Source organism: Macaca mulatta, chromosome 7 (assembly GCF_049350105.2).
Source record: "Macaca mulatta isolate MMU2019108-1 chromosome 7, T2T-MMU8v2.0, whole genome shotgun sequence".
Lineage (NCBI taxonomy): Eukaryota > Metazoa > Chordata > Mammalia > Primates > Cercopithecidae > Macaca > Macaca mulatta.
In genome coordinates this window covers 123857065-123871063 of record NC_133412.1, presented here as the reverse complement: position 1 = coordinate 123871063, position 13999 = coordinate 123857065, and the positions used below count along the sequence as shown (strand labels likewise).

The following is a 13999-nucleotide window of genomic DNA, read 5'->3' as shown; positions in this document are numbered from 1 at the left end:
CAGTATGATTTGAGAGGCATAATTTTAGGTATAAGATGCCTTTCCCTAATTCAAGTTCTTTATCTAGTCTTAGTGGATATTAACATTCAAAACCACTACTTTGAAGCATCTTGGTCCATAGTTCTCTTCCTTTCTGAACTTCTAGTCACTAAACACTTTTGCAAGAGGTAAAGAGCCTCTTTAGGTTTTAGTGTTTTTCATCTTTAAAATGAGAATATTAGAGTGCTGTCTTCATCAGATACTGAAATGGAACTATGTAGCCAACTACTAAAGGTACTACTGCTAAGCAGGGATCTACTTACCACTGAAAGACTACTAACCGTCTTCCATGATATGTGTAAACAGAATCTTTTGTGAATCCTTCACCACACTGAAGCCTTCTACGGTCTACTTACTCTTTCATTTTAAAAACAGTTCTTTCCTTCTTTAGTTTTCCTGTTTGTTTTTTTAGATGCTGTGTACTCAGCCTCAGGAATACTTAGATCCACGAATGAGGGTTCCTCTTCATTTCTCCTTCTGTTTGGTTCCTTGTTGGCTGTGGTGAATAGCATTCCTCAAAAAGATCCATCAACATGAATGATGCAAATGACCATCCATTTTTGTGCATTATCATTTGCAAGCACAATATGGTCTAAAATATTCTTAAGTTCCTGACAATTAACTTTTGATGAACTTACAATAGCACAAAATATGTTCTTCAGAAATTATAGAACCACTGTAGTTTGAAATCTGTGTTCATGGCTATCTGCTGTTAATATTAGAATAATGGGTAAAGAAATAGGTATTCTTTAACTTACATTGAAATGAAGTAATATTAGCAGTTTTCTCCTTTCCCTAGAAGAATTATATGTAGGACAGGCGTGGTGGGCTTAAGCCTGTAATCCCAGCACGTTGGAGGCTGAGGCCAGCGGATGACAAGGTCAGGAGATTGAGACCATCCTGGCCAACATGGTGAAACTCCATCTCTACTCAAAATACAAAAATTAGCTGGGTGTGGTGGCACGTGCCTGTAATCCCAGCTACCCGGGAGGCAGAGGCAGGAGAATTTGCTTGAACCCAGAAAGCGGAGATTGCAGTGAGCCGAGATCACGCCACTGCACTCCAGCCTGGTGACACAGCGAGACTCCGTTTCAAAAAAATAAATAAAAATAAAAAATAAAGAGAATTATGTGTAAACAGCATTTAATAACTCAGATATTTAAAGAACTGTTTTATTTATTTTTAGAAACAGGGTCTTGCTATGTTGCCCAAGCTGGTCTCAAACTCTTGGGCACAAGCAGTCCTCCCACCTCAGCCTCCCAAGTAGCTGGGACTATAGGCGCCACCACTGTGCCCAGCTACTCAGTTCTTTTTAATTAAAACTTATGGTTTGTTTAGTTATCAATAAGGTTGACCTTTTAAAAAACAGACTAGTTTCTTGCTAGAAATACATGTTTATGTATGTGTTGTGAACATATATATGATTGTGTTTTAAAACAGATACGACCACATTCTGAAGTGGGAACTCTTTCAGCTGGCTGACCTGGATACGTACCAGGGAATGCTGAAGTTGCTCTTCATGAAAGAATTGGAGCAGATTGTTAAAATGTATGAAGCATACAGACAAGCCCTCCTTACAGAGTTGGAAAACCGAAAGCAGAGACAGCAGTGGTATGCCCAACAACATGGAAAAAATTTTTGAGCTGATTTTTGAAAAATAAAATTTAAGTTTTATAAGAGCTTTAAAATATTTTCACAGATAAAAAATTACAAACAAGTACTTTGGTTAATAAATGCAGCTTCCTTTGTGGAGATTATAAAATTCTAACTTTACATGTATTTTTTATTAGAAATTTTCTTTTATTGAACAAGAAAAATGAGTGTATCATTTTAAGAGCCAATATGACAAACACTTTCAGATGCTGTATATTAGGAACTGCTTTGGTATTCCTGATGGAAGAATGCAGCGGAAATGTCATTATGAACAGATGTTAAATAGGAAATTATCACTTGTTAACTTCTTAATAGCAGTAGTACCTTCTTTAAAAAAAAAAAGAATCTGCAGTATTTTAAAAAAAAATGTTTACTGCTCTAGTGTGAAATATTGTCTGGAAAGGGATGGTTTAAATATTACCATGATGCCGTTTAAATATAAAATAGGATTTGGAACCTTATTGTGATAAATATTTATATATGATGTATGTTTGTCTCCCCCTCCAAAGTAAGGAACCCAGCTGGGCGTGGTGGCTCATGCCTGTAATCCCAGCACTTTGGGAGGCTGAGGTGGGTGGATCACTTGAGCTCACGAGTTTAAGACCAGCCTGGGCAACATGGTGAACCCCCATCTCTACAAAAAATACAAGAAAATGAGCCAGGTATGATGATGTGTGCCTCTAGTCCCAGCTACTTGGGAGGCTGAGGTCAGAGGATGGCTTGAACCCGAGACACAGAGGTTGCAGGGTCAAGATCACACCATTTGCACTGCAGCCTGGGAGACAGAACCAGACCTTGTCTCAAAAAATAAAAAAATGAAAACAAAGTAAGGAATCCTTTTAAAGCATGTTGAGAAAGTATTTTTTGGTATGAATGGGTGACGGGCCTTTTAATCTTTCAGGAATACATACAAGCATAAGTACTTAGCCTGTATGGTGAAGGTGTGTGAAACTCCCAAGTTGCTAACATCATCTTCCTTATTTTCAGCCAGGGCTGTTACTGCATTTAGCATGGCTCTGATGAGACAGTGGAGAGTTCCTGACAGCATAGTATACTGCCTTCTGAAAGACTGGGTTAAGCTACCAAAAATGACAATCAGGGATTCAAAAAGAATTTTTGGTCATTAAATCGATTGTATATTATAACTTTTTAATCTTCTAGGTATTTATCACAGGACTTTAACACCATATATTTCCCTGCCAGTTTTTCTCCCCTTTTGGTTTGATAGTTAAAACATTTTTCATAATTAGTGCTGTACATTTGATGGCAAACAATTTGGTGATACTTCTAAACTATAACTGTAAATCTCTAGAATTCTGTGAATTTCAACATTATTTGAAGTGTTCTTCCGTTATATTTACATGTGTTGTAAATATGTAAATATACTTTTAGCTTAGGAAGTCTTCCAGAATACAAACTGCTCCCAGTTACATATCAGTGAGTTTGAATTATTGAAGAAATGTTGACAAAGTTGAGTGTTTGATTTTATATAACAAGCTTATTAAATATATTTTTGTGGAAACTAAGCGTGTGGTTTTTGAGTCCATGTTTTAGACATAGTGCGGTATTTCATTTTTCTGTTCAAAAGGCCATAGACAAAGGAATCAATTTAATTCAAAGGGGTAATGAAAAGGGGTATTGAAAAATGAAAGTATGGCTAGTGGAATTTTATCACTGGGAAAAGATAATTTGCTGAACTTGTGGTCAGATTTTTCTAAGATGTAAGTTTATATATCTTATGAACTCCCACACTCCTCTAACTTAATTGTTCTTTCCTGTCACTTCTTACTTTATATTGCTACTTAATTAAGTTGTACCCATTTCTGTGACAGTCCTTAGAAGTTACTCTGTTTTGGACCTCCTAGATAAATATTACTTTTTTCATTAACACACTTTCCTTCTTCCTCTAAGTCTGTTCAGTGAAACTCCACTAGAGATTTTAGTCATTAAGAACTAGAAGTTACCTAAAGGAATTAGCATGTTTTGTAAAATAGAAACTTAAGTTTGTACTGATGTCAACATTAAATAAAATGCATCTTGAGTCTAAAAAAAGAGATAAACCTTCATCATTCTATATCAGCACCTCTCATTTTCAAATTCAGTAAGCATTTTTTTTTAATCTTAGGAACCAGAGTAAACTTTAATAATAGTTCACATATTAAAAGAATAAACCTATGAAGAATACATTCTTTGTGTACCAAATGAAAAAATATACAATGCAGTGAAACTCACATATACAAAGTGATTTTTTTGTGCATTTTTTATCAAGAGGTTTATATTCTATTAAATCATGTAAAAGCAATAGATAGTTTTTGATAAAGCAACTGAAGGACTCTTAAATGTGCTTAAAAATAAGATTGTGATATATATAAGATGATACAGATTAAATCAAGCCTGCTGAGTTATGATGCTGTGCTTTAACAAATGGCTATGTGAAATAATTTTAACATTTTTTCTGTAGAAATTAAATGAGCATATCCAAACGTGGAATATCACATGGTTTAATGATAACCCAGTAGTAGAATTTAGTAAATTCAAGCAGAACACAGGTACTGTTATCATAAATAGACAAATACTTTATAACAGCATTTTTGAAGAAAAATCAGGAAATTGTACATGTTAACAAAATAGTATAACCATGCATACATACATCTGCTTATTAAACACTGAAGTAAAAGAACTAATCCAGTTTGCAGTCTTCAGAGGTGTTTAGTATTTTACTCTGTTCTGATGGAAGCACTTTGAATGTTTGCATGGAGACATAAAACTGAATATTTAATTGACAATTGGTCATGCACCTGTATTTCTTAAAATTTGGATTACATTTTTTTCTTTTCTGATTGTTCAGTAGATTCCGACTTTGGTGTAGGAAAAGCTTGATGATACAGATGTCTGTGGGTTGCTGCTGCACTGTAAAGCTTGTACAAAGCCTAGAATAAAAGCATCAAGATTATAAAATATTTTATTAAACACACAGATGTAAAATTTTTTTCCTTTTTAGTTTATCATACTGTATAAAATTTAGCATGTTGAATTTGAAATCTTTTTTTTATCAATATATAAATTAATACCTTAAAATTCAAAAGTATTTTCAACTCCTCAGTGTGTGCATTAACTTAATCCTTTCGTGCGTTGACCTTTGTGGTAAATGTTTTATTCTCAAACTATGTTTCCTTTTACCTTGCATGCCTCTTGGAGCAGAGAGCTGCTACTCTGCCCCAGGGGTGTGCTGAAAATTTAAATTGTGACTATTAGCAGTTTTAGATGAATTGTAAGACCTCATAACTTCTGATTGGCAGTAACTATTATGCATAGCTAGGCTACTTGCTTTCCTGAGTGGGACCAATTTTATTCTCCATCATTTACTGATACAGCCATGCAGCTCAGCACATATGGTGTCCTTCCCCCAGCACAGTAGGATCCTTCACTTTACATGCTCTTGCCTTGTTTCCATGACTTAGCTAATATCTTACAAACCCTATTCAAAAACATTACCTCAGCAAGCTTTCCTCATTTAAAACTACCTCTTATTGTTCTCTGTGGGCTTTTAATGATGTTTGAATCATAGGAATTTCTGTGTATTGTATATTGCTTTATGTAAGTGTTCATAAATATCTTTGTTTCCTGGCTCCCTCAGCTAGTGTCTAAGAGTTCATCCCCTGCTCTGACTTTCACATACTTGACAGTCAGTTACAAATGACTTGTCTGATTTAGTTCTGGAGTTTGTAAAGAGTCTTTGAATATTTTTAAAAGCTGCATAAAAGCTTGAGATCCTTTAAATAGTAATATGTTCCCAGGAAATTCCATTAATTTTTATCATTTGTGAGTCTGTATACCTACTTTCTTTTGATTTTCTTGTTTTCTTTTTGAGTTGGAGTCTCCCTCTTGTCGCTCAGGCTGGAGTGCAGTGGCGCGATCTTGCCTCACTGCAACCTCTGCCTCCCAGGTTCAAGCTATTCTCTTGCCTCGGCCTCCCTAGTGGCTGGGACTACAGGTGCCCGCCACCACACCTGGCTAATTTTTTGTATTTTTAGTAGAGATAGGGCTTCACCATGTTGGCTAGGCTGGTCTCGAACTCCTGACCTAAAGTGATCTGCCCACCTCAGTCTCCCCAAGTGCTGGAATTACAGGCGTGAGCCACCGCGCCTGGCCTTGATTTTCTTATGGCATTAAGTCTGAATGGTACCATCTTCAGATCTATGAATGTATATTTGTGCAGCATAGTACTGTCTTCCATTATATTCTGATTCTAAGGCATTCAATTCAATTCTAATTCTCTAACTTATTTTTTTCTTAAGCTTTGATTTCCAAAGTTGAAATTTGCTTTTGCTTTTTTAATGAGCTTGCTTACTGAATTTTGCATGAAATAACTTCTTATTGACTTGTAAATATTAAGGGGTATTTGATTTGAGGACATAATCCACTTATATGCCACAGTAGAAACTGAGGAAAGAATTATCTCTAGTTATTCAAGATCAGCTTTGCTTCCTGAAGATAATGACTTAAATGATTCCAGAGTGATACTTTTTCTTAGTGTAACAGCTGATTCCTTCCTGGATGCCTAGAGTCTTTTCTGAGATATGTAGTGTTGCTGTACATGTGCAGTAAGAGAAATGAACACTTACTGTACAGGTCAGGCCTGAGGTCTGCCAAGAGAGTTAGCATACATACTGGCCTGGGCCCTGCTTAAAGTGGTATGTATTACTGTCAGTCAAAAGCTAAAGTTAAAAACAACTTCTAAAGGTTGTAGCTACATTTAAATACCCTCCAGTAGTTACATTTCCTCAAGTTTCATAACTGCTTGCTTTACTCTGCAGTAGAGCAGAGTCCACCTTTTCAGAGCTTAAGAATTTTGAAATTGTCTACACATTCATGGAACAAATACTCATGATATTCAATTTTGTGTGTGTGTAGATCAAATCATACATGATGTCTAGAATAAGTTAAATATTTTAAGACCATGTTAAAAATTCACAATTACAAATTTAAATGTTAGAAGTCACCAAAGATTGTTCTAATCTACACAAAGACATCCTTTAATGGCTGGTCAGTTTATAAAATAAGAATATCATCATGTTTACAAATATATAACTCTGAATTTTAAAAAATTTAACTTACCTCATTTGTACTTCCCTGCGGCAAAGGCAGATTAAAAAGAAAAAAGAAAAGTATATATCCTGCTTTATTAACAGCATTATAATATTCAACTTTGCTTACAGTATTAATTTGTGAGCATTTAAGAACAGAAGAGATACTCCTGCAGATTTTTCAGTTTAGATTACATATTTTATCAGAATCTTTGAAGAACTCAATTCTGTATTCCTCATAGGTTTTAGCATAACATATCTAGGAGGGTTTTGACATTGACCTCAAGTAACCCCTCTTAAATCTTACAGTTGAGACACTATTTGAGACAGTGGCTCAGAGGATCCAGTTTTTAATTCATTTCCCATTGTGCTACCATTCGTTTATCTCAACTAGATCCTTCAAAGGGCATGTTACAATTATGTTATAAAGTATATATAAGTATGTTTTGTTTTGTTTTGTTTTTGAGACAGAGTTTCCCTCTTGCCCAGGCTAGAGTGCTATGGCAAGATCTTGGCTCAACGCAACCTCCGCCTCCTGGGTTCAAGCGATTCTCCTGCGTCAGCCTCCCTAGTAGCTGGGATTACAGGCATGCGCCACCATGACTGGCTAGTTTTGTATTTGTAGTAGAGACGGGGTTTCTCCATGTTGGCCAGGCTGGTCTTGAACTCCCGACCTCAGGTGATCCACCCAACTTGGCCTCCCAAAGTGCTGAGATTACAGGCATGAGCCACCGCACCCAGCCATAAGTATGTTCTTAATGCTGGAAGAACTGTAGCTATTACCCGCTGCCTACAGGTACAGAGACAATCGGAAGTAATCTGATACTGCTTTCAGAAGTTTTTAACTAAAGAGAATGAGATGACAACTTACGATAGTGGTTCATATAGCTCCTAACAAAGCTAATGCTAATCATATCATAGGTTGTGAATATGAGATAATGTTAATGCAAGTCATAATTAGCTAAATAAAAGCTGTTTTCTCTTACAACTTATAATAGATTTAACATTTTTAGAATAATAAAAAGTAGGCTGGGTGGCTCACGCCTGTAATCCAAACACTTTGGGAGGCTGAGACGGGCAGATTGCTTGAGGTCAGGAGTTTGAGACCAGGCTGGCCAACATGGTGAAACCCCATTTCTACAAAAAATACAAAAACCTAACCGGGAATGGTGGTGTGCACCTGTAGTCCCATCTACTCCAGAGGCTGAGGCACAAGAATTGCTTGAGCTGGGGAGGTGGAGGTTGCAGTGAGCTGAGATCATGCTACTGCACTCCAGCCTAGACAACAGAGCAAGACTGTCCCCACCCCCCAGAAAAAGAAAAAATATGTATATACTACTAAATTGATGTATTTTTTAAAAATGCTGAAATGTTAACTGGAAAATAGGACTTCACATTTTACACAGTGTTATATAGCTAGTTGTTCGTATCTGGGCAGGTCATAACATTCTTGATGACTGGGGCCCAATTCATGTTGATCTGTGTTATTTCCAACATCTAATGCAGTGGCTGGCACACGGATGACATTCAAATGTGTGCTGAAGTTAGTTGTGAATTAAAAGTGTTCTTACCTGGTCCCACAGAGCCGCAGCCACCTGGTCTATTACAGCTCCTAGCTCTCGGTATTCTCCAGAGTACCGGATATATGCCCAGGTGCACAGGGTGATAAGGGTCAGTCCCATTATCATATTGCATAGGCTAGCTATGATGTCCAAACCGATGAATCCAGTCACACCAGCAATCACATACGTGATAAAGATGACTACAAACAGTGTGGCTGGGGTACGAGCTGCATGGAAGATATTTTTGCTATCATTGTGCTTGATATATTGGATGTAAAGTTCATCTATTTCACTCTCCAACTGCTGCAGGTAACGCCGGCTAAATTCTTCCCCACCCATCTTCTTCACCCCTCGGAATAGCTTCACAGATTCTTCCTTAAGTTGCAGGTGTTTGCTCTGCAAGTCATTTGGGGCCAGAAATGGTTTGTCACCACCACAAATCTGTATCAGGCAGAGAAGTATTCGTTTATGCAATGTAGAGTAAAATTGGCAACTGTATCAAAATTTTTCACTTAGCTAGTTGAGTTTGTTAGAATACATGAATAATCAGGAGCCTGCATATATGTTTTTTCAGCCCACCTCTTTCCACCCTCTATCCATGAGGCATGACTGTAAATGGGACTGGTATTCTATAGGTGGCTTAAAGTCATTTTACATTTTTCTCTTTTTGCTGTGGAAAATAATATTCATCACTTCAAGTCCTTCAAGATGAAAAGACATGTGTGACACAACATGAAGTACAAAATTGAGTTCATTCACAGAATGAATCCAAATCTAAGAAAACTACATATATCCAAATTCTAGGAAATCTTCACCAAAGTCATTTTAACCAATGAAGTTTAATAAACAATGATCAATGCTATAAAGCTCTCAAAGTAAACTGCGAAATACATTCTTTAGCAGTTTTACTGATTTTTGTTTGAATGGAGCCCATTGAGTATTTTCTTCCAGAAACTAAGTAGGAGTATATTAAATGTTCTTGAATCACATTTTCAAGTTTTTGAAAAGTTACAAGGGTGATCTCAGTTAACCATACCATTCATTCACTTTGGTTATAGCCATGCCTCAGAGATAATACGTGTTTGGTTCCAGACCACTGTAATAAAGTGAATCACATGATTTTTTTATTTCCTGATGCATATAAAAGTTATGTTTATAATTATATAGCAGTCTATTAAAGTGTACAATAGCATGTCTAAAAACCATGTACATAATTTAAAACACTTTATTGCAAAAAAATGCTAAGGATCATCTGAGGCTTCAGCACATCAATCTGCTGGTGGAGGCTCTCGCCTGGATGTCGATGGCTGCTGACTGATCAGGGTGGTGTTGCTGAAGGTTGAGGTGGCTGTGGCAATTTCTTAAAATACGACAACAGTAAAGTTTGCCATATTGATAGACTTCCTTTCATGAAAGATTTCTCTGTAGCCTGGAATGCTGTTTGACAGCATATTACTCACAGCAGAACTTCTTTAAAAATTGGAGTCAATCCTCTCAAACCCTGTCAATGCTTTATCAACTAACTTTATTTAATATTTTAAAGCCCTGGAAAAGGCAGGGGGAAGGGAATGAAGAGAGGTTGATTAATGGGTACAAATATACAGTTAGAAGAAGTAAGACAGTGTTCAATAGCTCAGTAGGGTGACTGTAAATAACAATATTGTACATTCAAAAGAGCCAGAAGAGAATAATTCAAATGTTCCTAGCATAAAGAAATGTTTAAGGTGATAAATATCCCACTTACCCTGATTTGATCTTTACATATGGATGTATCAATTTATCATATGTATTCCAAAAATATGTACATCTATTGTGTATCAATAAAAAATATTCTAAACCCTTTGTTGTCATTTCAACACCGTTCACAGCATCTTCACTAGGAGTAGATTCCATCTCCAGAAACCACTGTCTTTGCTTATCCATAGGAAGCAACTCCTTATCCGTTAAATGAGATTACACAATTGAGTCACATCTTCAGGCTCCACTTTTAAGTTCTCTTGCTGTTTCCACCACACCTGCACTTCCTTCCTCCACTGAAGTCTTGAACCCCCTCAAAGTCATCCAGAAGAGTTGGTATCAACTTTTTCCACATTCTTGTTGATGCTGATACTTTTGCCTCCTATAAACCACAGATTCTCTTCATGGCATCTAGAATGGTGAATCTTTCCTGGAAGGTTTTCAATGTACAAAGCCCAGATCTATCAGAAGAATCACTATCTATGACAGCTATAGCCTTACAAAATGTATTTCTTATTAACATTTGAAAAATCAAAATTACTCCTTGATCCCTGGGCTGCAGAATGGATATTATGTTAGCAGGCATTGAAAACCTCAATTTCTTTAAATACATCTCCATCAGCGCTCTTTGGTGAACAAGTTCATGCCAATGAGCAGTAATATTTTGAAAGGAATCTTTTTCTTAGTAGGTCTCAATAGTGGGCTTAAAATATTCAGTAATCCATGGTGTAAACAGCTGTACTGTTACGTAGGCTTTGTTGTTCCATTAATAGAGCACAAGCAAGAGTAGATTTAGCATGATTCTTAAGAGCCCTAGAATTTGGGGAATGGTAAATGAACACTGCGTTCAACTTAAAGTCACCAGCTACAAGAAAAGCAGCCTGTTCTTCCAAGCTTTGCAGCCAGGCATTGACTTCTCCTCTCTAGCTGGTAAAGTCCTGGATGGCATCTTCCAATAGAAGACTATTTCATCTACATTGAAAATCTCTGTTTGGTGTGGCCACCGTCATCAATGATTTCAGGTAGATCTTCTGGATAACTTGCTGTAGCTTCTACATCAAGATTTGCTACTTCACCTTGCACTTTATGTTACGGAGATGGCTTCTTAAATCTCATGAACCAAAAACCTCTGCTAGCTTCCAACTTTATTCTGCATCTTTACCAACTCTTTCAGCATTCATAGAATTGAACAGAGTTAGGGGCCTTGCTCTGGATTAGGCTTTGGCTTAAGGGCATGTTGTGGCTGGTTTGATTTTCTATCCAAACTAAAGCTTTCTCTGTGTCAGCAAAAAAAGCTGTTTCACTTTTTTATAATCTGTGTGTTCACTGGAGTAGCTTTTTTTTTTTTTAGACAGAGTCTCAGTCACCCAGGCTGGAGTACAGTGGCGTAATCTTGGCTCACTGCAACCTCTGCCTCCTGAGTTCAAGCGATTCTCCTGCCTCAGCCACCCGAGTAACTGGGACTACGGGCGTGTGCCACCATGCCTGGCTGATTTTTGTATTTTTAGTAGAGACAGGGTTTCACCATGTTGGCCAGGCTGGTCTCAAACTCCTGACCTCAAGTGATCCACCTGCCTCAGCCTCCCAAAGTGCTGGGATTACAGGTGTAAAACCCTCCCAAATTGCTGGGATTACAGGTATAAGTCACTGTACCCAGCCTGGAGTAGCATTTTTAATTTCCTTTAAGAACTTCTCCTTTGCATCCACAGCCTGGCTAACTATTTGGTGCAAAGGCCTAGCTTTTGGCCTATGTCAGCTTTTCATATGCTTTCTTCACTAAGCTTAGTCATTTCTAGCTTTTGATTTAAAGTGAGATGTGTCTCTTTGAACTTCAACACTTAGAGGCCATTGTAGGGTTATTAATTGGCCTAATTTCAATATTATTGTGCTTCCGGTAAAAGAGGACTGCAGAGAGGGAGGGATGGAGGAACTGCTGGTTGATGGAGCAGGCAGAAAACACATTTATCGATTAAGTTCAGCATCTTATAACAGCACAGTTAATGGCACTCCGAAACAATTACAATTACAATAGTAACATCAGCAATCGCTGATCACAGGTCGCCGTAACAGATATAGTAATCATGAAAAAGTTTGAAAAATTGTGAGAATTACCAAAATGTGACACAGACATACACATGCTGTTGGAGAAAGGGTGTCAACAGACTTGTTCCACATAGGAGTGCTGGCAACATCCAATTTGTAAAAAGTGCAAGAAAGTGAAGCTCAATAAAATGAGGTATACCTGCATTTGAGATTTAACTATTACGGAGAATTCTTTCATTCTGATTGTCCTTATGTCATAAACAATGCCACTCCATATACTACATTTTCATTGATTCTAAGACTTCAATTTTGGATGCAATTTTAATTTCATAACGTTTTTTGAGACAGAGTCTTGCTCTGTTGCCCAGGCTGGAGTGCAGTGGCACAATCTCGGCTCACTGCAACCTCCACTTCCCTTGTTCAAGCAATTACCCTGCCTCAACCTCCCAAGTAGCTGGGATTACAGGCACACGCCACCATGCCTGGCTAATTTTTTTTGTATTTTTAGTAGAGACAGGGTTTCACCATGTTGGCCAGACTGGTCTCGAACTCCTGACCTCAGGCAATCCATGTACCTCGGCCTCCCAAAGTGTTGGGATTACAGGCGTGAGCCACCGCACCCAACCTAATTTCATAACATTTTCAAGAGAAAATATCTATCACAGTAGTACATATACACAATAATTATTAGATCCATCCTAATTTGGAGTGTTAAAATGAGGAAATGTAATAAATAGAAATATTGGCCCTTAAGGTTTTTTTTTTCCTAAAAGGTTTCATCTTTAAGAGAAATACCAAAATTGTGGAATATAAGGAGGCGTAGTGGTGAGGGTATCACATGCTATTTTAGCTACTAGATTTTATAAATAGTGGAAAGATCTGACACACCCCCAAATATGTGAATAGGAATATATTACAGAGAGAGACAATTCATTTAAAATGCCTTTAAAATTGCACACGTAATGTTTTAAAAAATATTTCAGGAATATAATAAATAGACACATGATACAGGCTGAGGAAAAAGTCAAAGCCACCTCATTGCATGTGTGTACAGTGTAACATGGAAGAAAAAAGAGAATGAGTTGCACGAAGAATACTGGTTTAAGACAGCATTTAAAACATTTAATTCTTACCTCTTCCATTTTTTTGTTGTACGTGTCCTTGGCAGTTGCCACGGCTGCTAAATTGTTAGCTTCTGCTGTGGCCTTTGGACAAAATACAAAATATGATGTAAAATGCAGTTCATATTGATTAAACTTCCACAGGCAGTTCACATTTCAGAGCATCATGTGCAAGAAATGTGCAAGAAACCAAAGTCCTCAACGTAATTTAAAACGGTTACAATATTTCTACATTTTAAAAATTAGTAAAAAAGTTTCAAAAATGCATAAACAGATTTTTACTCAATACACAATAGTTCTAAAATGAATTTTCATTTGGAAGAGTTTTCCTCTCAAAAAATATTTTTTAACCTGTCATTAAATGCTGGGAAGTAAAAATATCTATAAACCCAAACTCATGGGGAATAATACACAGTACATTTTATAAATACTAATATACACAAATATGTCTAAGGACTGCTGCTGATAGAAGAGTGTATCACTGATAACAAAAAGGAACTATTAAGAACTTACATTTTAAAAATATATAAGGAAACTAGTTTCTCCCTTTTTAAAATTTATTTTTTTTATTCTTATTTTTTTTGAGACTGAGCCTTGCTCTGTTGCCCAGGCTGGAGTGCAGTGGCATGATCTCAGCTCACTGCAACCTCCACCTCCCGGGCTCAAGCAATTCTGCTGCCTCAGCCTCCCGAGTAGCTGGGACTACAGGCTCGCGCCACCACGCCCAGCTAATTTTTGTATTTTTAGTAGAGATGGG

General features: G+C 37.1%; 2 protein-coding genes across 3 annotated transcripts in view; one reads left to right on the top strand and one right to left on the bottom strand.

The window, feature by feature from the left end:
- Positions 1-1685, top strand: part of SAV1 (salvador family WW domain containing protein 1) — a 33687-nt gene extending 32002 nt beyond the window's left edge. Inside the window, 1 exon segment of the mRNA NM_001261241.2 lies at positions 1480-1685. Within this exon segment, the coding sequence (NP_001248170.1) occupies positions 1480-1681 (202 nt within the window). The 3' untranslated portion in view covers positions 1682-1685.
- A 2107-nt stretch (positions 1686-3792) lies between these two features.
- The window catches only part of ATL1 (atlastin GTPase 1), a 73462-nt gene continuing 63255 nt past the window's right edge, over positions 3793-13999 (bottom strand). The window contains exons 11-14 of one of the 2 annotated variants that reach the window (XM_015143636.3): positions 13255-13326; positions 8351-8782; positions 6811-6825; positions 4178-4622 (exon numbers count right to left, since the gene is read on the bottom strand). In XM_015143636.3, coding sequence (XP_014999122.1) covers positions 4512-4622; positions 6811-6825; positions 8351-8782; positions 13255-13326 — 630 coding nt within the window. In that variant the 3' untranslated portion in view covers positions 4178-4511. 2 annotated transcript variants of the gene reach the window in all.